The 23,437-nt window shown below is 37.8% G+C and overlaps 1 protein-coding gene across 3 annotated transcripts in view; it reads right to left on the bottom strand.

Moving 5' to 3' along the window:
• Positions 1-23,437, bottom strand: part of LOC126964820 (exosome complex exonuclease RRP44) — a 60,397-nt gene that overhangs the window by 24,111 nt on the left and 12,849 nt on the right. The window contains exons 5-11 of one of the 3 annotated variants that reach the window (XM_050808112.1): positions 22,854-23,124; positions 21,130-21,300; positions 19,175-19,290; positions 17,353-17,608; positions 10,538-10,662; positions 8,411-8,581; positions 3,979-4,185 (exon numbers count right to left, since the gene is read on the bottom strand). In XM_050808112.1, coding sequence (XP_050664069.1) covers positions 3,979-4,185; positions 8,411-8,581; positions 10,538-10,662; positions 17,353-17,608; positions 19,175-19,290; positions 21,130-21,300; positions 22,854-23,124 — 1,317 coding nt within the window. The other 2 variants (XM_050808113.1, XM_050808114.1) reach the window with 2 other exon arrangements.

Here is a 23,437-nt window from a genome sequence, read left to right as displayed (position 1 = left end):
TTCTTTACAGGAGGAGCTGGTGTGGGCAAGACTTTTCTATTAAAGTTATTACGAGACCAAATTAATAGGTGCTACGCAAAGGATGCGGTTAAAGTCTGCTCACTAACAGGAGTTGCAGCTAGATTAATAAATGGAGCTACGATACACAGTACTTTAAAATTGCCTGTACAGAAAGACGGTCGCATAACAGGTATGTCACCACTGTCCGGAAACTATTTGCGAATAATGAGGCAACAATGGCATCAGACAGAATTTTTGATTGTCGACGAGATTTCCATGGTGTCTTATCAAATGTTATGCATGATGGATGCTCGATTAAGGCAAATTAAGAACTGTGAAAATGAGTTTTTTGGAGGAGTAAACGTTTCACTTTTCGGTGATCTTTTACAACTGCCTCCTATAAAACGATCAGGAACACCTGTTTTCAAACAGCCAACGCTGTGTGAATTAACTGAAAATATGCGTCAGCAAGGTGACCAGACTTTTATTGATATTTTGAATGCTTTGAGAGTCGGTGAGCTAACAACCCAACAATTTAGTATTTTAATGGGAAGACTTCTTCAAGACACGAGTGATGAGTTTGCAATAGACAAAGCGTTAAGGGTATACCCCACAGATCAACAAGTTAACGACCACAACTCTGCTGTATTGAATTTGTACAGAAATAATGGTGCTCGCATTTACAAAATAAAAGCGCAGGATCAGCTAGTACACGCCACACGAAATGCATACAATGTGGATATAGCTACTATAATACCAGCTGATATCAACAAAACTGGGGGTTTACCAGCGGAACTGCAAATATTTGTGGGGGCAAAAGTCATGCTACGGTCCAATATTGACGTTTCAAGGGGATTAGTAAATGGCGCTATAGGCTACATCAACGAAATCGTTTGGCCTCAATTTCGTCAAACTCAGATGTATGCAACAGATGTACCTTCCGTCCGAATTGATTTCGCAAGAGACGGAGTACATCTTATACACCCGAAAGCCATACAGTTTCCAGCTAAGTACAATTACGGGACGGCTGAAAGAAGAATGTTGCCTTTAATACTATCATGGGCTTCTACAATACATAAAATGCAGGGCAGCACTGTGGATCACGCAGTCGTATACTTAGGTGCGAAACTGTTTGAAGAAGGTCAAGCCTACGTGGCTCTTAGTAGAGTAAGATCTTTGCAGGGACTACGTATAGAGGAGTTGGACTGCAATAAACTAACGGGCAAGAAACCTTGCAATAATGAAGCACTAAATGAATTAAACAGAATGCGAAATAAAAACTAAAAACTAGAAAATAAAAATAGGTAAAAAAACTTTTTAAGTTAAACGGTTTTATGTTAAACATACATTGCAATGTTTAAGATAAATGTACTAAAAACCAAAAAATAATAAAATAGATACAGTCGTGGGAATTATAAACATATGCATAGACTAGACTAAAATAAAACCGTGGGGCACGTCAATTGTCTACAAATTATCGACTTAATGTGCGATAGAAGAGTCGTTTAATTCGTCGTTAAAATAGGCAGTTGGCCCGCAGACGGTGAGGAAATTACTTACTATTTTCTTGCTTATGGAAATTCCAATAGTTATACACTCCATGTAAATAAAAGAGATGTTTCAACTAGTTTATCGTTGGACATTCACACTGCTGGCTGGCGAGGAATCGTTTCACTGCTCGTAGTTTGTCTTTAATCGACGAAACATGATAAAAGTACTACTCGCTCACCACTATGAAACCCTAAGACTCGCTTATAATCGAGCTTGCTAGCTTGTTTCCACTTTCTAGCCCTACTTATCACACGTCCATCGTTGTCGGTTGAACAACTGCCTAATTATAGTGTAACATTACAAAACAAACATTTTAATCAACGATTGTAGACAATTGACGTGCCCCACGGTTTTATTTTAGTCTAGTCTATGCATATGTTTATAATTCCCACGACTATATCTATTTTATAATTTTTTGGTTTTTAGTACATTTATCTTAAACATTGCAATGTATGTTTAACATAAAACCGTTTAACTTAAAAAGTTTTTTTACCTATTTTTTATATCGTAAAACTAACTTTTTTTTATAGAAGAGAGGACAAACGAGCGTACGGGTTACCTGATATTAAGCGATCAATTGTTCTCAGTTGCCGGAAATTTAAAAAAGTGTACGCGTCATTTTTGATTATACCAATGGCGTGTCGTCCTTCCGACTCAAAACGCATGCAGATGGTCTACTAGTAAAGTCCATAAATATTTAAAACAAGTTACAAGAACCTATTAAAAGTAGTAAAGAGACACTGCCGACCGACGAGAAGTCGGAGGAACTGTAATAAAGAACTGAACTAAAGCGCGTACATCTCCCTTAAAGGCCGGCAACGCTCCTGTGATTCCTCTGGTGTTGCAAGAGATTGTGGGCGGCGGTGATCACTTAACAACAGGTGACCCGTACGCTCGTATTTCTTCCTATTCCATAAAAAAAATGTGAGCAGATTACGATGGGATGTCGTGAGCTTATCTCAGGCCCGAAGACAGGGTGAGGAGTCGATAATCCTAAATTCCGGACATATACTCTTCTTCCGGGAGGGTGACTGACTGTGCCAGGGCGGTATCGGGTTCCTCGTCCACAAGTCTCTCATCAACAACGTAACTGAGGTGGGGAGCGTGTCGACTAGGGTACGTACCTAATACTCAGAATTACTGAACAGTATTCGTTAAAGGTCATACAGGTTTACTCTCCGACTTCGACACACTCAGACGAGTAGGTGGAGGCCATGTATGAGAACATCTCAACAGGCATTCACACTCAACGTTGTTATGGGAGACTTCAACGCAAAACTGGGCAAACGTAGCGGCGATGAGTTGAGAGTGGGGCAATTTGGTTATAGAAATCGGAACGCCCGAGGCCAGATGCTGGCTGACTTCATGGAGAAGGAGGATCTCTATATGATGAACTCCTTTTTCATAAAGCAAGAACAACGCAAATGGACTTGGATTAGCCCCGATGGTGCCACCAAAATGAGCTAGAATTCATCATGTCGACCAAAAGACATATATTCGATGATGTCTCCGTGATCAACTCAATTGAAACTAGGAGTGATCACCGCATAGTAAGAGGCACATTGAATATCAATCCAAAACCGGAGCGGTCTCGACTGGTGAAGTCTACGCTCTGACCCGCTTCCATCCAGATCCAGAACCCCGAAAACTTTCAACTCGAATTGCAAAAACGTTAAAGCCTCGGTGACTGCGTAGACGTGGACGAGAATAATAACAGGTTCGTGGCAGCTGTTCAAACGGCAGGGTGTAAGTTCCAGCCGTTCAAAAAGAACCGAAAAAATCTCAGACTACACCCTCAAATTGATGGATATAAGACGCTAAATGACCCTTCAGTCCCTGGACGATGCTTCACAGTATAGGGCAGAGCCAACTGACGAAGCTGACTGACCCGAACTTTTGAGGGAAGTGAAGAAGTTCTACGGACAGTATACACGAGCGCACGGGCACCTGTTACCAACAAGGCTGAAGACCCAAGAGCCAAACTAATCCGACACTATACCCAAGATATCCCAGACGTCAACCTGTACGAGATTAGTATGGCCCTAAAACAGCTTAAAAACAACAAGGCGCCGGGTGATGATGAAATTACAGCTGAGCTTCTGAGAGCTGGTGGTACCCCTGTACTTAGGACCCTCCAGAAACTATTCAATTCCGTCATCCTCGAGGGCAAAACAGCGCAAGAAATATAGTGGTGCTGTTCTTCAACAAGGGCAATAAAATGCTTTTGAAGAACTATTGGCCCATATCACTTCTGAGCCATGGACCGACGATCTGGTCAAGATCGCCGGAATACGTTGGATGAGGGCAGCGCAGGACCGATCGTCGTGGAAATCCCTTGGAGGAGGCCTTTGTCCAGCAGTGGACGTCTTCCGGCTGATGACGATGATGATGACCAAGATCACAACCTATATAATATACATACGTTACCTGTTGTTTCGCCGCCTTTAGGAAGGCCACAAAGTTATCGGGATGGGGCGCGGGGTGTCGCCGGAGCATGGCGCACTGCGGGAACTCGGCCGCCACGTGCTTGGCCACACTCACGTTGGCCAGCAACATGAACTCTTCAACCATCGAGTTGGTCTCCAACATGCGTTTGGCTTGCACTTCTAATGGCTCGTGCGTCTCCGAATCTACCTGGGATTAGTACAGTTTCAATCACTAACGCAGATTACATTCCATTTATTTAAAAAAATGTATTGCATAAGGCGTTCTCTTACGGCAGTCCATAATTATCTTTTGCTTCTGCTTTTCGTTTGTCCTGTACTTCCCCGGGACATAAGAAGATATAGGGAAGTCCCAGGCCCAAGGGTGTCGTAAGAGGCGACTAAGGACATTTACCAGTACGAGGCTTCTTTGCACAGGATGCCGGCTAGATTATGAGTACCAACGGTGCCAGTAATGTGTATAGTGAACTCTCAGATTTATTAGGTTTTTAACATCTCCTGAGTATACCTCGGGTAGATGCGAAACACGTGTCGAATTGTTTGAAACAGAATATTACGTTGCCGATTGAGCCAGTTGTTAGGTCTTGAGTTAGTCGGGGGACGATTCTCCGGTGGAGGACGCATGTGGCTGCTAACTGTAAGGTGGAGATTTAGGCCAAGTCAAGGAAATTAGGATTTAAGTTAACTCTATATTACTTGTACCACAACCCAAGAACCGACTTATAACCTGTTTTGTATTGTTACTTTGAATTTTGCTCATAATCTCATTTACTGTATTTTTGTTAACCGCCAGTAATTGATAATCTGCTCTACCCCAAAAAATGAATATTAGAAAATTAAGTAGATCCTGTAGGTGGAGCCACAACCTGAGAGTTAAACAAAACATACCAACATTTACGATCTATGCGTCACTCGAACGGTTGGCTCAGTTGGTAAGAGCGCTCAGGCTCAACCCAGGCGCGGGTTCGAGTCCCGTACCTATCATGAATTTTGGATACAAATTTAATTTGTATAATTAATCCCCGAAGTGAAGGATATTGTATGAACAACATGAACGAACTGATATTTTTTTTATTTATTTATTTAGAGACTTAAAAAAGTGAAAACCATTTACACCATAATTTATAGACCAAAGCATTAGACTAAAACTTAAGGCTGGTGATTGCAACTGGCAGCCCAATTAGACCTAAGCCTGTGCTAGGGCTGTCCAAAAGTCCTCAGCCTAATTGTTAAAAAATAAAATATTAAAGTTTTCTAATTTAATCTAAAATTTTAATCTTATGAATTATTTACCTGACTAAACTTAATTGTTATTAGTTTTATTTGGATTATCATACGTTTTCTTATTGTTTCTTATATCATATATATAAGAAACAATAAGAAAAGTTATAAAAAAAGAATAATATATATAAAATATAAGTAATATTAGTGCAACAGTATTATTGTATTAAGTTTGAAGTATAGTTACTTGTACATAGTAAATATGATAAAGTGTCCGTGATAAATATAAATAGCTTTAGCATCAACAAATCTTGTCATAAAGACATTTAAAGTTTTCAAAAGAGCAGACTAGCAAATATTTCTTCATATCCAACTTTTTTTTTTTTTTTTCGAGAGGGGTTTTGAGCACATAGGATTACATTAGTTGCCTCCGGAGGGAGGTTGTTGAATAATTTTGGCACCTCAGCTGAAAAATGTCTTTTTGCTAATCCAGACGTTCGCAGTGGAACCAAACATCTTTGTTTTTTTCGCCTAAGGTGACTCTGAACTTGCTCAAGTGGAAAGTCATCAATATATTTTGCCATATATATAGCAATATATATGGCAAAATATATTGATGACAATTAGCAAATTGCCATACATATAATTTTCTTGGAGTTAGTACTTTACTCAGTTTAAATAACTCTTCCGTTGGAAACCTGCGATTCTTTTTTAAGATAATTTTGAGGTTAAGTTTTTGAGCCTTATTAAGTTTGTCTAATATAGATGAGCCACATGAACCCCACGCTATAATGTCATACAAGATTAACGACTGAGTTAAGGAAGTGTACACTATTAATAATAGGTCAGTACTCAAAATATTTCTTAAGTTGTTGTATATATAGCTCAAGTTTCTAACTTTCTTTGTCAGCATTTCTACGTGCATATCCCATCTAAGATGTTGGTCAACTATAATACCAAGATAAGTGGTGCTTTGGGTGCATGATAATGTTTTGCAGTTTATACAGTCAGACTTGTTGAGACAGAAATGGACTTGAATTTTTGGAGTTTCAGTTGGAAGACCGGCTGTTGTAGGGGAGAAGCACATAAATACAGTTTTTTCTTCGTTTAGCGTTAACAAATTATTGTCATACAAGTCCTTAGCCAGACGAAGGCCACATTCCGCTTTTTGGATGGCATTATCCCATGTCAAGGCTGTGAATAACAAAACAGTATCATCGGCAAAACATAATGACTTACGAGTCTGTCTGTCTGTCCGTCAGTAAAGAACAGAAGTCGTTAAGATAAATATTAAACAAAATTGGGCCTAGCACGCTTCCCTGAGGGACACCAAATACAATTTCTGGTCCATTTTCACCGCTAACTTGATTTCCGATCCGTACAGATTGTTTTCTATTCTTAAGATAACTAGCAAACCATTTTAATGCATTTCCCATGAATCCATATAACTCCAATTTTTTTAACAATAACTGATGTGAAATGGTGTCAAAAGCTTTAGCTAGATCAATGAATACGGCAACTGTTTTGCTTTCATGATTCAAGACTATCTGTTTTGTTAAATCAGCAATAGCATCACTGGTTCCTATTCCCTCTCTAAATCCGAATTGATTATTATGCAAGACATCGGAGGTGTATGCGTTTATTCTAATTTTCATAATTTTTTCAACTATTTTTGAAGTAATAGGCAAAAGTGAAATAGGACGGTAATTTGACATAACGTTTACTGGCCCTTTTTTATGTAATGGCATAATTATGGCAGTTTTTAATCTCTGTGGAAATATTCCTGATTTAAAGCTTAAATTAATCATGGTTGAGACAGGAAAAGCAATTTCATTAAACAGTAATTTTAAGATTTTAGAAGTAATGCCGTCATGCCCACAAGATTCTGTATTTTTAAGTGTTTTTATGCATTTGCTAACCTGGGCTGGGTTTGTAGGTTTTAAATAAAAAGTTTTGTCTATACGGGGGAGACTAATTTTGCTACATAGGGCTTTCTCTGTAGCTTTTACTTTATCTAGATGCTTTTGAGCAAGGTCATGTCCTATTGAGCAGTAAAATCCGTTAAGAGCGTTTGTTATTTTATTTGCCTCTGAAGAAAAATTTACAACTTTATTATTTATTAACATTTCTTTTATAGTACTTTTGTTTATTCTTTCGATTAGAAGCTTCATTCAAAATTTACCATATCTTTTTAGAATCCTCTGAATATTTAGAAATTTTTATCCTATAGTATTTTTCTCTAGCATCTTTTATTATTCGGTTACATATATTTCGATATTTTAAGTAATTAGATTTAGTGATAGGATCTTTAGAATATTTCTTAAATAATCTGTAAAGTTTGTTTCTTTTTTGTATACACTTGAGAAGCCCGTCCGTAATCCAAGGTTTTAATTTAACTCTAGAGTGAGGAATGCTTTTAACTGAAGTATTATTTCTAATATGTGTACCTATAATGTCATGAAATAATTGAAAGGCTTTGTCCACCTCTGTTTCACTACAGATTTCATCCCATGATTGACTACTTATATCTTTGAGGAGCTGTTCATAGTCAATACATCGGTTTCTGAAAAGGAGGTTTTCGTTCGTCGATATAAGAGAATTTATCTTTTGCGTACACACTACAAAGAGTTACATAGTGGTCGGTAATATCAGCTTTTAACACAGCAAATTTAGCAGCGTTGTTATTTTAAAGTCTATACATGCAATGATCAATGCAACTATTGTCCCTAGTCGGTGCGTATATGCCAACTTCTATATTATGAAGGGCTAATAGTGCTAAGTAATCATTTGCTTGGGGATGTATATTTCCAGTAATGTTGATATTTGTACCACCCATAAAAATGATGTTTTTCGAACGACCTACCTGCTTAAATTTATGATTCAGGGAGTCTAGAAAGATTTCAAAATTAGCGCAAGAAGGCGATCTGTATAGGGCAATTAAAGTGAGCTCATTATTTAAGTCGAGCTGTAAGCAGTTAGCCCCAAAAACCTCCAGTTCTGCACAGCTAAAAGCAATACTATCCTTAATGAAAATAACAACCCCATTATATAACCCCATATTGGTTTGACTATCACGTGATACGTGAGACGGTACCTCGAACCTGATCTCGGGCGAGGCGAGCACCAGCGCTCCGTTGTCCATCCGCTTCTGCTTCAGTTTCTTGGCGAGCGTGTTCAGTATCCTACCTACCTACCTCGAACCTGATCTCGGGCGAGGCGAGCACCAGCGCTCCGTTGTCCATCCGCTTCTGCTTCAGTTTCTTGGCGAGCGTGTTCAGTATCCTGAGGGAGGAGGCCACCTCGTCTCTGCGGGATGCGTCGTCGATGGCGATCTGAGCCTGCTCGTAGGTCATGGCGGCCCGCGACTTTAAATAAACAAATTCAAATATTTTTACTAAAAATAGGATTTAAAATCTCTTATAATAATAATAATAATATAGCCTTTATTCAGATAGTAGAATTTACATATATACTCAGACACTATCTATCCCTATCTGTTTGTCTATTGACAAAGGCCTCTTCCAACTTCGTCCACTCTTTTCTATCTTTAGCTAACCTAGACCATGTCTTGCCTGCTACCGTCCTAAGTTCGTCTGACCATCTCCTGTATTCTCCGACATGTTGCCAAACTCTGAGACAAGAACAACAACAAGAACAGAGTAATTATGGATTTCCGCAAAGTGACGCCTATTTCAATGAATTTTCTTAATATATATACTCGTATAATATGACACTGAATTAAGAAATTACATTCATAACGTTATTTTTTCTATTAACATTATAAAATCTGCTGACAGCTTGGTTATCTATGAATAATTTATATACGGCCGTCTTCAATAACCTATCCCTAGTTACGGAAACATTTCTGTCACCGTTTAATGAAAAGATCTTATCTATCCACAGTTATGTCCTATATAGTTATAGTCCAATGCTTTATTTAGATCAGTACGTCTCTTACAGGCTGCAAGTACTAAGTCATCTTTTAAAATACGTGACATGGTTCTATGTGCTATCTTCATCTCCCGAGATAAAATCTTTTGCTTTCAAACAAGATTTCTTTAAATTCGTTCTTTAACTGCTTTGACCACCTTTTTCGTACGAACATTACGTGGACGGCCACTTTTTTTCTGTCACAAACAGAGGAGGTCTCATTATTGTATCTATGAACAACCAAGCGTATAGAGTTTTAAAAATTGCATTTGGCTTCATACTTTCTTTGTGTAATGCAATCACAGCGATTCGGTTCTCTTTATCATCCCACTCCACTTTAATATCGCAAAATATTGTACAATGATAAAACTCTATGAACAATCATATAAAAATGACAGATTCCAAATTCAAATGTAATATTTTGTTTATTTTTAATTGTAACAGTACTTATGGCCAGAATAAGTATATGAAAAATACCTTTTTTGGTAAGTACCACTCGTATTTTGATATTATTGAATATATAAAGTAGATTTAAACTTTCCTAAAAACGTGTTACTGAAATAGACTTATTGAGAGTTGACCTTAATCATTTGTCAACGTCACACATGTCAACTGTCATTGTCCATATTAATACACCAACACAAAACCAAACAATTGTTAATAATGATGGGGATGCAGGATGCCGGCTAGATTATGGGTACCACAACGGCACGTATTTATGCCGTGAAGCACAATTACTGGGCAAATGAGATTTAACACCTTATGTCTCAAGGTGACGAGTGCAGTTGTAGTGCGGCTCAGAATTTTTGGGTCTTTCAAGAATCCTGTGCGGCACTACATTGTAATGGGCAGGGCGTATCAATAACGATCAGTTGAACGTCCAGCTCGTGTCGTCCCTTATTTTTATATAAAAAAATAATGGTATATCCTTATTATAATTTATGCGTCTAGAGAGCGCTTCTTGAATGACATCTTCGTCTTACACTCTCGATACGTCAGGCACTTTGTTTTTATGCGCGTGCGTTGCTGAAAATAAAGGCTAACCGTTGAGCGCTATTTTTTTCGACTTGCTCACAGCTGTCACAGTCTATCTACTACTACGACTACCATTCACCTGTTCTAGTAATCGCCATTTTGACTGCGTAGTCTAAATAATTTGACGACCCATAGAGCTCAGTGGTTAGTGGACCTGCCCACTGAGCTAGAGGTCCCGGGTTCGAATCTCGGTAGGTACAAATATTTATAAAGTGAATACGGATGTTTGTTTCCGAGTCATGGATGTTTATATGTATTTATGTATGTATATTGAATTAAATATATCGTTGTCTTGCAACGCACAGTACAGGTTAATTTGTCTTAAAGTGCATTACATAATTATGAAGACGACTTACTTTTATAACACTCTTGTGGAATTTTGTAGACAGCACGTTCGCGTTTTCATCAATTTCCCAAACCGAAGAGAACGCAAGTCTCTCTTCCCCACCGCGCAGTGAACAAAGGTTGGAACTAAGCAAATCTGTAATGTGTTGCAATTGTACATTGTTCATGTAAGGATGCAATTTGTATGCACTAGTCACAACCGAGGTCGTCAATACACACGACCAGAGGAATATCACTGTCTCCCGAACATTGAAGAACAATAAACAACTAAACTCAGCTTAAGAATAGAACAACATGGCCAATAAAAAATTTTATTCAATAAATTACTATTTAAATTTAATGAAAATTGACATATAAATTTGACATGAAAATTACTGTTTTATTAAAATTATAATTGTATTGCTTAGTTTATAATACTTAATGGTTAGGTTCAGTTTTGTATAAAATAAAATTTTATACTACATATATTTGCATGCCTTGTAGGTAGAATAAGAGAAACGTGATCTTAATAAAAATAGGTAAAAAAACTTTTTAAGTTAAACGGTTTTATGTTAAACATACATTGCAATGTTTAAGATAAATGTACTAAAAACCAAAAAATTATAAAATAGATATAGTCGTGGGAATTATAAACATATGCATAGACTAGACTAAAATAAAACCGTGGGGCACGTCAATTGTCTACAATCGTTGATTAAAATGTTTGTTTTGTAATGTTACACTATAATTAGGCAGTTGTTCAACCGACAACGATGGACGTGTGATAAGTAGGGCTAGAAAGTGGAAACAAGCTAGCAAGCTCGATTATAAGCGAGTCTTAGGGTTTCATAGTGGTGAGCGAGTAGTACTTTTATCATGTTTCGTCGATTAAAGACAAACTACGAGCAGTGAAACGATTCCTCGCCAGCCAGCAGTGTGAATGTCCAACGATAAACTAGTTGAAACATCTCTTTTATTTACATGGAGTGTATAACTATTGGAATTTCCATAAGCAAGAAAATAGTAAGTAATTTCCTCACCGTCTGCGGGCCAACTGCCTATTTTAACGACGAATTAAACGACTCTTCTATCGCACATTAAGTCGATAATTTGTAGACAATTGACGTGCCCCACGGTTTTATTTTAGTCTAGTCTATGCATATGTTTATAATTCCCACGACTGTATCTATTTTATTATTTTTTGGTTTTTAGTACATTTATCTTAAACATTGCAATGTATGTTTAACATAAAACCGTTTAACTTAAAAAGTTTTTTTACCTATTTTTATTTTCTAGTTTTTAGTTTTTATTTCGCATTCTGTTTAATTCATTTAGTGCTTCATTATTGCAAGGTTTCTTGCCCGTTAGTTTATTGCAGTCCAACTCCTCTATACGTAGTCCCTGCAAAGATCTTACTCTACTAAGAGCCACGTAGGCTTGACCTTCTTCAAACAGTTTCGCACCTAAGTATACGACTGCGTGATCCACAGTGCTGCCCTGCATTTTATGTATTGTAGAAGCCCATGATAGTATTAAAGGCAACATTCTTCTTTCAGCCGTCCCGTAATTGTACTTAGCTGGAAACTGTATGGCTTTCGGGTGTATAAGATGTACTCCGTCTCTTGCGAAATCAATTCGGACGGAAGGTACATCTGTTGCATACATCTGAGTTTGACGAAATTGAGGCCAAACGATTTCGTTGATGTAGCCTATAGCGCCATTTACTAATCCCCTTGAAACGTCAATATTGGACCGTAGCATGACTTTTGCCCCCACAAATATTTGCAGTTCCGCTGGTAAACCCCCAGTTTTGTTGATATCAGCTGGTATTATAGTAGCTATATCCACATTGTATGCATTTCGTGTGGCGTGTACTAGCTGATCCTGCGCTTTTATTTTGTAAATGCGAGCACCATTATTTCTGTACAAATTCAATACAGCAGAGTTGTGGTCGTTAACTTGTTGATCTGTGGGGTATACCCTTAACGCTTTGTCTATTGCAAACTCATCACTCGTGTCTTGAAGAAGTCTTCCCATTAAAATACTAAATTGTTGGGTTGTTAGCTCACCGACTCTCAAAGCATTCAAAATATCAATAAAAGTCTGGTCACCTTGCTGACGCATATTTTCAGTTAATTCACACAGCGTTGGCTGTTTGAAAACAGGTGTTCCTGATCGTTTTATAGGAGGCAGTTGTAAAAGATCACCGAAAAGTGAAACGTTTACTCCTCCAAAAAACTCATTTTCACAGTTCTTAATTTGCCTTAATCGAGCATCCATCATGCATAACATTTGATAAGACACCATGGAAATCTCGTCGACAATCAAAAATTCTGTCTGATGCCATTGTTGCCTCATTATTCGCAAATAGTTTCCGGACAGTGGTGACATACCTGTTATGCGACCGTCTTTCTGTACAGGCAATTTTAAAGTACTGTGTATCGTAGCTCCATTTATTAATCTAGCTGCAACTCCTGTTAGTGAGCAGACTTTAACCGCATCCTTTGCGTAGCACCTATTAATTTGGTCTCGTAATAACTTTAATAGAAAAGTCTTGCCCACACCAGCTCCTCCTGTAAAGAATATTTTTAAACGTTCTTCAGCACCTGACATTTGATTTTGTATGGACTGGGTAACTAATGTAAAAATTTCATTTTGTCCTGCATTCATAGACTGCATAGCCTGTAAGAACTAGTCTTCATTCATTGGCAAATAAGGAACTTCTTCTTCATGGTCTAGTTCCATCGGCTCTGCGTGTTCCAGTATCTGAAATGCGTGTACTTGCGCGAATGCATTTTCAAGCTGCCTGTCACGTTCACGATATAGTTCCAAGTAGGCGTTAGTTTGTCTTAAACTTTCTTCGTTGGCGAGAAACGCATCTCTGGCACTATTAAATTCTCCTAAAAGTTCGGCCTCATTGCGATACGGCATATACTGGATTAGTAAACTGTAATAATATGACTCTGGATCAGAAGCTGCTACGAAGTTAGGTACCCGTACTACAGCTGGCGTGTTTCTAATAAATATTTCAGTATCAGTTTTAAGAAACTGCATTAGCGCATTAACACGTACCATAAAATGTCTACTCACAACAACTGGATACATCTCGATGAGTCTCTGAGTTTCCTGAATATCTATGTCATCTGGGTCAATGTGCTGTTTACCATCACTTACAAGGAGACCTCTTTTCATATCCTTCCAGGGAAGATCATTGCAGCTCAATGTAACAAAATAAGTGGGAGGTCCTAAACATCTGATTTGTGCTATAAGATCACTAAGAGCACTACGCCAATAAGCAGCGGAACCTCTTAGATTTTTTAAATATAAGTGCAGGTCTTCCACTCGATTGCCGTTTTCACCTTCAACTTTTCTAGCACAAGCTGCAATGGTTGATTTAACTCGATAGTACTCAAACATTGATAGAGCATAGAATAGGTAATCGTTGCGCTGAAATCTAACATCAGCACCTAATAAACGAAATTGATAGTAATCCAAAGGACTTATATTTACGGGCCGTTGTTCTTTCAAACCATTTTTACCATACGGGAAAAGCTGATACCATGCGAACTCTGCTGCTTTTAACTCATAAGCTTCATTCACAATATTATTATTCGTCTTTCTTCTGATTTCGTTTACATTTTCAGATACCTCTAGCTCATCTTCAACATCAGGTTGGACGCTATCAATAGGCAACATTACAGATGTTTGTATAGGTATAGTTTCAGATCTCAGATTCGAAAGCGGTTGTTGTACTTGTACATCCTGATGAGTGATGGCATCTTCCTGTTGCTGTACTTGAACACCCTGACGAGTGGTAATATTTTCCCTCAAATGTACGTCTACGCGTGTAAGGGTGTACGCAATATTACGGGATCCGAGGCATGTTTTACAGATGCGGCACAGTTCTGGTAAGTGTCGCATTCTATAACACAGGTTTTGCCATTTTCTGGTGTTGATTTTCCTTTTGGGCCACAAAAATGGGAGTCAGCAAAATAGTATTTGTCTTAACCGCGAAATACGCTAACAGATTTATTTGACGCTGTCAATATTCCTGAAGAATGACTATCAAATAATCTAATTAAAGCTGTATGTAATGTAATGCCGATATTATTGGTATTTACAGAATCTTGGAGACTCCCGAATAAAAGAGTGTCTTCATCATATTCTATAGAAAATCGGCATTCATACATTTGTAAACTTTGCCTGACGATATGAAAGTTTCGTATCTCTAAATATCCTGTTTCATCCAGTTCAGTAGGATCAAGCTGGGTACGAATCCAACAATATAAGGAGTCACCCGCTAACATATTAGCATTCAGAATATTGACGTGCCATTGATTAGGGCTTAAGATTGCAGCTCGGACAATGTTCGCCAACGACAAAGCACTACATTGTACATCAGCATATCGCGAAGTAAAGACGTTGTAGTCACCTTGATGCCATGAAGCTCGAATAATTCTTGCAACATTATTAATTGGAATGAATGCATTTCGAATTTCATTTTCATTCCTTTCGGACGCTTCATCTTCAGACAATTCGGGCACACTAAGTCGTACTAACTCCTGGTCACTAATTTGGGCATTGTCGTCAATACGTACATCTTTGTAAAGCGGGTTATTTCTGATTAACCATCTTAAAGCACTATAGACTTTTTCGCGACATATTGTGAATTCCCTGGTGATGTTCAAATTTTCTAATCGTTCGGTTACTACAATAATGCCTACCTGGCTTGCAGGTCTTGGTAGCATACTAGGCAGTCTTTCACTGACTTCAAAGATATCTTGGGCAAATAAAACTGCCTGTCCGCGAAAACCGTACTGCCCATAGAGGCCACTAAATTTCACCTGTGTCAATGTTTGAATAACGTCTGGTATAGAACCTGGATCCAGATTATTCCAGTAAGCTTTTGGTGGTGCTGTTGTTTTATTACTAGTAACATGTGTTTGACAGCGGGAACATAATAACAATGATATTTTCGAAGTTAACTCCACAGGTAAGTATGTTAATTCAGCAGCGTTGTACCGAACTGTACGAACTTGATTAGGATAACAACGTTTGGTACAAATATCACAAACATGTATACAAATTGTGTTAATAGCATTCTCGAATGCCTGCAGATTATTAGCTCTGCATTGCTGGGTACGCTCTCGTTGTTTATTTAACCTCGTATCGCGATGTTCAGGCGTTTCTGACGCTATCATCTGTGTGTATCGCTCACGTTGCTTTGTTAACCTGGCTTCATATTCTTCAGGCGTTTCTGACGCCGTAATTTGTGTATATCGCTGACGTTGCTTTTTTAACCTGGCCTCATATTGCTCAGATGTTTTTGACGCTAATTGTTCCCGTCGTTTCTGTAATCGACTATTTCTATCACCTTCACTTTCTTTAACTCGTTTTGCTTTATACTTTTCTTTCGCTTTTTGAAGCCTTCGTTTACGTTGTGTTGCAGTTTCTGTTTTATTTGTGTTTGTATTTTTTTATATTTTTTTTACCATTTTGTTCCCACGAGTAATGGATATTTAAACGGTCGACCCCCCCAGAGGTCCAATAAAGGGGCAAGGCTATGTACAACAAGATGCGCCTGAGTCTTGAGGGGAAAACGCTAACGACATATCATTTTTATCCACCCTAATGCCATACAGTTCTCGGCGCGTTTTAACCTTTCACCTTAACTTGGGTGGTGTACCGCTAACGACGTATCATTTTTAGCCACCCTAACGCCACACAGTCCTCAACACGATACAAAATCTTGACTTGGGTGGTGGATTCAGGCTGGATTAATCAGATACCTAAATTACAGATTCAATTTCTAAATTTAAATCTTATTATTATACGCCATTTGGTGGCTGTGCCCATCTTAAATATTGAGGTTGTATAGTGCACTGTATTCTTCTTGTCAAGCCCTTTTATTTGATACCCATATTGGTGGGATTGATAAAAAATTGTTATCAGCCATTTGGTAGCGGCGGCCATCTTAGATTTCAATTTTGCATAGTAAATTGTATTCTACTTGTTGAGACCTTTCATTTGATACCCATGTTGATGGGATTGATAAAACCTAAGTTATCCGCCATTTTGTAGAGGCCGCCATCTTGGATTTTAATTTTATATAGTACATTGTATTATACTGGTTCAGCACTTTCATTTGATACCCATATTGATGGGATCGATAAAACCTACGTTATCCGCCATTTTGTAGCGGCCGCCATCTTGTATTTAAATTTTTTATAGTATATTGTATTCTGCTTGTTGAGCACTTTCATTTGATACCCATATTGATGGGATTGATAAAACCTACGTTATCCGCCATTTTGTAGCGGCCCCCATCTTGGATTTCAATTTTTTATAGTATATTGTATTCTGCTTGTTGAGCCCTTTCATTTGATACCCATATTGATGGGATTAATAAAACAAATTATCCGCCATTTTGTAGCGGCGGCCATCTTGAATTTATAATGATAATGAATAAACATAATTGTATTGTCACCTAAATCCAAAGTGTATACAAAATTTCAGATTAATCGGTTGACAGGAAGAGGGTGAAATTTGAATCACTAAATTTGACCCAAGAATAATAAATAAAACAAACGGGGTGAGCTAAATAAAACCGTTTAATAAAATAAGACCGATTGTCAAAGAGACCTTATTCAAATGTAAATAAAGATTATTATTATTAGACTAATAATCACGCTCAAAAATGTCTGAAACAAAACTCTGATTTCATCCAGTTGTGTTTTGACCGCGCTTTGAATACAATGCCACGCAATGATAAAGTGTTCAGTGAAAAACTGTCCAAATAATAATAAGTAAGTGCCCCTTTTAATTAACAAAATTGTATTGTAATTACCTGGGACCATATCAATCCTCTTTCCAACGAGGTACACCGTCGTGGACCGCGAGGCGGCCTCTTGGTCCAGCGCCGTGTTGGGCCTCACGAAGTGTGTCACGTCCGCGATGTGGACTCCCACCTCGTACTTGTTGAGGCCCTCGCTGCTCTTGTCTGCCAGAGGCCTCGCGTGCAGAGCGTCATCGATATCGGTACAGCCGGGCGGGTCCACCGAGCAGACACACACGCCTCGGAGATCTACGCGCTTCTTTATTTCCTATAGATATGGAAGCTGTTCTTAAAGTAATCGGCTAGCATTCACATAATGTTAATACGTTATAACGAGCGCACACACACACACGCACGTTCGTACACAACCATAGAACGTTAAGAAGATTGACCATACAACATGCATGGGCCATGATTGTGTCAGACAATAATATCAAATATAATAATTTAAAAAACATTTTTACATTCAGTTTGGCAGTAAAAAAAAAGTGCTTCACATCCCGAGTATTTTTTTACTATTTTAAAAATGCTTTATATTATTTGAATAATAAAATCGACCGTTATTAATCGAATTCGCGACAGCAATAGATATTTTTATTTTATTTCAATTCCATGCCGTTGTTAAGTTATTATATTTCCTCCGTATATGCTAAAACTATTACAGTGAGTGTTATTTATTTTGAAATAACTATGTAGTACGAAATATTGTACCAACTTACTTTACTAGGCGATTTGGTACCTAATTATTATTATTCTTTAAATCATGATTGGTTAGTGGTTCAAAATAACTCTGTAGGTACCCTCCATAGGTAGTAAAGTTCATGCAAAGGGGATCTTAATTCTTAACAAAGTAACCTAACCAAACATCCTTTAAAATTGTTTTTCTCTGAATCTGGGATTCCAACTAGAAGAATATTTTTGTGAATGAAAATAGAATTATCAAGCTATACTTTATGCTAACATTTATCGAAACATAAAATTATTTGTAAGTGGCCCAAGCTCCATACAATGTTGGTCATTCTTCTTTGTTGTCTAAAGGACAGGCTATGCCTAGTGTAGAGACCGAATACTACATAATATTATCCTATAAAGTGTCTGTTTATACCTAGTCTTACCACTGAGACTACAATACTGAAACAAAATCTGAAAGCTTATTCGAAGTGGTCTCCATTGGCTGCAAGACAGTCCGTTAAACGTCAATTTTAGTTATGAATAGAATCACGCACTCTTTCCATGGGAAAATTCTTCACTGCCAATCGTACGCATTGTTTTAGGGACTCCAAATTATCATGGCGTTTTAAGCAAGCCGTGCTCTCTAGAACTGACCATAAATCATAATCGACCGTAAAACCAAACTGAGAGTTGTACAAGACATACTAAATACATGCAATATACGATGCGTCACTCGAATGTCTGGCTAGCTTGGTAAGAGGACTCGGACGGAAACCGAGAGACGCGGGTTGGAGTCCCGCATCGTTCATAAATTTTGGTAAAATTTAAATTTGTAACAGAAAATATTCGCTCGATTCTCGATCACTCCTCTGACTGCCACAGCTCGTATCTGGACAGTCGGTGTCAGTGCCGTGGTCACTAGGAAGAGAAGACGAAACTGGCCTCTATAAAGCTTGGTGTACTCAGTAAGGCGACAGAAATTCATTTCAAGCCTTCCACATTTGGCCTCACATGGAGTACTGTTCACTTCTGGGCGGGTTATCAACAGTCAAGACATGTCTGAGCCTAACACACCAATGTTTTATTGCACTGCAGGCACCGACTGTTTGACAGTATTATAATTCCTAGGATAAAAATGATGTGTGAAGTATTGGACACATACCTCTTCAGGGATGGTCCAATCATCAGGTGGTAAGCAAGACAACACTGCCTCACTGAACCTGGCGTGGGGCACATCGTGCTCTAAGAGTATCACCTCGTTCTCCGCGTCCTTGTCACCTGTGCAGAAAAGTTAAGTTCCAACACCACGAACATACTTGCTATATATACACTCTCATCACATTAACCCTTACATCATTTATACGTCTATATAGACTGACAGCTGTGAAAACGTCAAAAAAAATTGAGTTTAGGGTTAACCTTTATTTTGAGAAATGCACGCACACTAACACAAAGTTTCATACAAATCGCGAGTGTAAGATGTAGTTTGTCACGCACACTAAAGCAATAAACCTGGCCTGTTTTTATCGGTTGCCTACAGCAAGAGACTCTATCGAGAAGTATACATTATCTAAACAAGAACCCTTTATTCTTGGCAGTGAATATGCTTTTTTGACCGACCATGACGCTCCAAGGAAAATAATGGAAAGAAATGCAATTTGAACATTAAGATACTCAAACAGTATCTTCACTTCAACATCAAAAGAATTGTTAAAAAACGTTTGTACTTTCTTAATGATACCACTGATTGAGAACGGAGCGACCGCCCTCAGGCTATTAAATAATAAGTTTAATTGTACAATATTACTTTGTAAACATATTTATTGATGAAAAAAAAAGCCCGCTGAGTTTGTTGCGCCCGTTCTTCTCAGGCCTGAGGCATTCATCTTGAAATGGGTGGTAGTTTTTATTTTGACTTTCAATAAGTGATGTCACATCCTATTTTAAATAAAAATATTTGAATTTAAATCTTCAAAACCTTCGATCAACAAATAAATTAAAATAATTTATTGATACTTTAATGTAACGGTGTTCACCAATTATTATTAGTCGGTAAAAAATATTTTTCTTGGTAGCCTCATTTGCAAAGTCGGAGAAAAAACGTTCGAACGAAAACGTTTCTTACGAACGCTGCCTTAGTTTTTAATCTCTAAGTCATATACCTCACATCTAAGATTAAATATACTAATTTAATTTGTACCTTAATGTATGGACGATGTGGGACTCGACACTTACTTTCGGGTCTCGTCCGAGCGCTCTTACTCTTGGTACGTCTTGTTCAATTGTCAGTTGGTAAGGACGCCCGGACGGACCCGGAGAGGGACGGGTTGGAGTGCCACATCGTTCATAAATTATTATTATTATTATAACCGTTAGGAGGTTAAAGGAGTGACTATTTGCGATACTTTAATCCCTAATATATGCATTATACAAAAATGACCATTTTTGAGTTATCGGCTTAGTCAAAATTGCAAGAACCTAAATTAATTTAAAACATAATACTTATATCAATTAAAATCATATTTTTTGTTCTGATTTACAAAAACATTTAAGCACTGGTTATTTACCAATATATAAACAACCATTATCGGTCCAAATTTAAAAATGCGAGACAAAAAACGATATTATTTCAATATTTCCTACAGAATTTTCCCCTATCACCTCCTACCGTGAATACGGCGAATACCAAGTATCCCTGTTCTATGACTGTGGTGTAAGTGGCAACATTGGAACACCCCACTGATATTTTACCAGTGGGAGGCACCTTTGCACAGAAAACCGGCTAGATTATGGGTACCACAACGGTGTCTACATCTGCCGTGATGCAGTTATGTGTAAACATTACTGTGTTTCGATCTGGAGGGCGCCGTAGCTAGTGAAATTACTGGGCAAATGAGACTTAACATCTTCTGTCTCAAGGTGACGAGCGCAATTGTGTGTTGCTCAAAATTTGTGCGGTTTTTCAAAAATCCTGAGCGGCACTGCATTGTAATGGGTAGGGCGTATCAATTACCATCAGCTGAACGTCCTGCTCGTCTCGTCCCTTATTTTCTTAAAGAAAAAAATATGGTTACCAAGTCGCGGATAACAGCTTGTTATAAATAACATTTGAATCACCTATAGGTCCGAGTGCCCTCACGAAATGTCCCAACGGGTAGCGACTGTTCCTGGGCCACGAGTCGAGGGCCACCAGTATCCTCTGCGCCGCAAGCAGCTCACTTTGGCGGGTCTCGATACGCACGCGCGGTATTCGTTTCTCGGCGGGGGTAAATAGGTGACGTGTCGCACCTGTTAAATATAATTACAAATCAATTTACATGTCCAATCTATTACCATAGATTTAATTCGAATAAACTTTATTCAATTAGGCTTAAACTAATTGAATCATAATAAACACCTTTGAATCATTACCGAATCTAAAAATTATGAAAAATTAGAGCTCGTGGGAAGCAACGAAACCACTCCTTTATCGATACTAGTACCGAATCAAAGTACCGATACCACATTCAATACTACATTAAAATATCGAGACTTGTGAATCAATACTCATTTAATTTGACTCATTTTTATGAGTACTCACTAGTATGGATTTATCCCTACTCGTGAGAACATACAAAAAAAATGAACGGCCACTCTTTTCAATCAATAAAGTATTTAAGAATGGCTGCAATATATAAATAAATAGTATATATATAACAATATAAAAATTAAAAGAGCACTTTCTTAACGTCTCAACATAAGCCTTAATATTTAAAGTAGTATAGTTTAGTTATATGTATACAGGTAAGATTTTAATATGTTTTTAGGAATATTATGAATTGATAACTAAGTAATGATATGTGTGTTATGTTATATATGTATTAGTAATAGTGTATATAACGAACAAATTAGGTATAATTTATATAGATGCACAATAGTATAATATTGTCTAATAGCGTAAACTCGCCAACAAACTGTTGCAACAGTTTGGCGAGATGTAAAATTTAAGTACCAACTGTGCATATATTTATGATTAAATAAATTTATAAAAAAAATACAAAACTATAAAACAACCGACTTCCAAAAACACTATTCCAAAACAATAGACATAATATGCACAAAAAAGTATAAAAATAATTACGTATTTCTATAAATATCTAATTAATTAATCCCGCCGCGGCAACGCTCACTCCCCTCGCCTGCTCACGTCGCGCGTGCGACTCAAGCACATCTAAACTATAACTATGTATGTAGTTACAAACCTACCTTGGCTGACACCAATTCCAAAAATAACAATAATCGTAACTAGAATTACATTAATTAATTAGATTTTATAAAAATACGCAATTATTTCTATTATTTTTTGTGCATATTATATCAGCTATTGTGTTGGAATAGTAATTTTGAGTAGGTTGTTTTCTTGTTGATCTTTTTTATTTTTAGATTTTAGTGAATCTCAACTATACTGACTAATAATTTGTCTTAATTTGTGCAGATCCACTAAATTTTGCAATGCAGTAATGCACGTAAGCACATTGTATTTTGATTTCAGACAGTTCAAATGCTGCCACAGATCCCACCATTACTGTAAGTCGTTAAGGAGTTTCGTTGATCATGATATTTGACTACGACAATTACTTGACCATAACGACTCCCCGCCCCTTGTCACACAATGTCAAACTTCGTCAACCCCCTCCCTCACCCTTAATGTGTGATGGCCTTGCCGCTATAACTACAAATGTTAAGAAATCAAGATGGCCGCCATATAATTTAATAAAACAAAACTTCCTTTGCCTTATTATTATATTGTACAATTTAACGAATAGGTCGAATAGGTCGACAAGGTGTCGGTATGCACTGACCTGGAAACTTGCTGGCCAACAATATTCCACAGTACTGCCGCCATTTTCTTTTTATGATGCCGACGACTCTCCCCGTTGGCTGTATCTCATCATCCGCATTCGTGTTCACCAGGATGCTCTCCTCGTCCAACACGTCGCCAGGATCATCGGTAGCTTTGTCTTCTAGCACTATATCGCTGGGTTTCCTCCATTGATCTTCGGGGAAGATCTCTACAGCTACAACATCACCATCAATGGCTCTGTTGATACCGATGTGGCCTTGGAGTAATATCTGTAATTTGGTTATGTTGTTTTAGCGAAAGTTACCTTCAACAAGAACTCCCACTACATTAACTACGGCCGATATAATCTAAAACTAACTAATCAAGGGATACCTAAGTCCTATCACCCTCAATTACTATACTCGCCAAGTATTTCAAACACAAAAGTTAAACTGATGTAGTTGTAAGTTCAGCGCAATAAGAGCACACAAAAAACAAAAAAATGTACTTTGAATGGCCAAGAATGAATATTGTTACCATCAAAATATTCTCAGTTAGCCTAATATACTTACCAGTGGGAGGCTCCTTTGCACCGGATGCCGG

Source organism: Leptidea sinapis, chromosome 6, assembly GCF_905404315.1.
Source record: "Leptidea sinapis chromosome 6, ilLepSina1.1, whole genome shotgun sequence".
Classification (NCBI taxonomy): domain Eukaryota; kingdom Metazoa; phylum Arthropoda; class Insecta; order Lepidoptera; family Pieridae; genus Leptidea; species Leptidea sinapis.
This window is presented reverse-complemented; position numbering and strand designations above follow the sequence as displayed.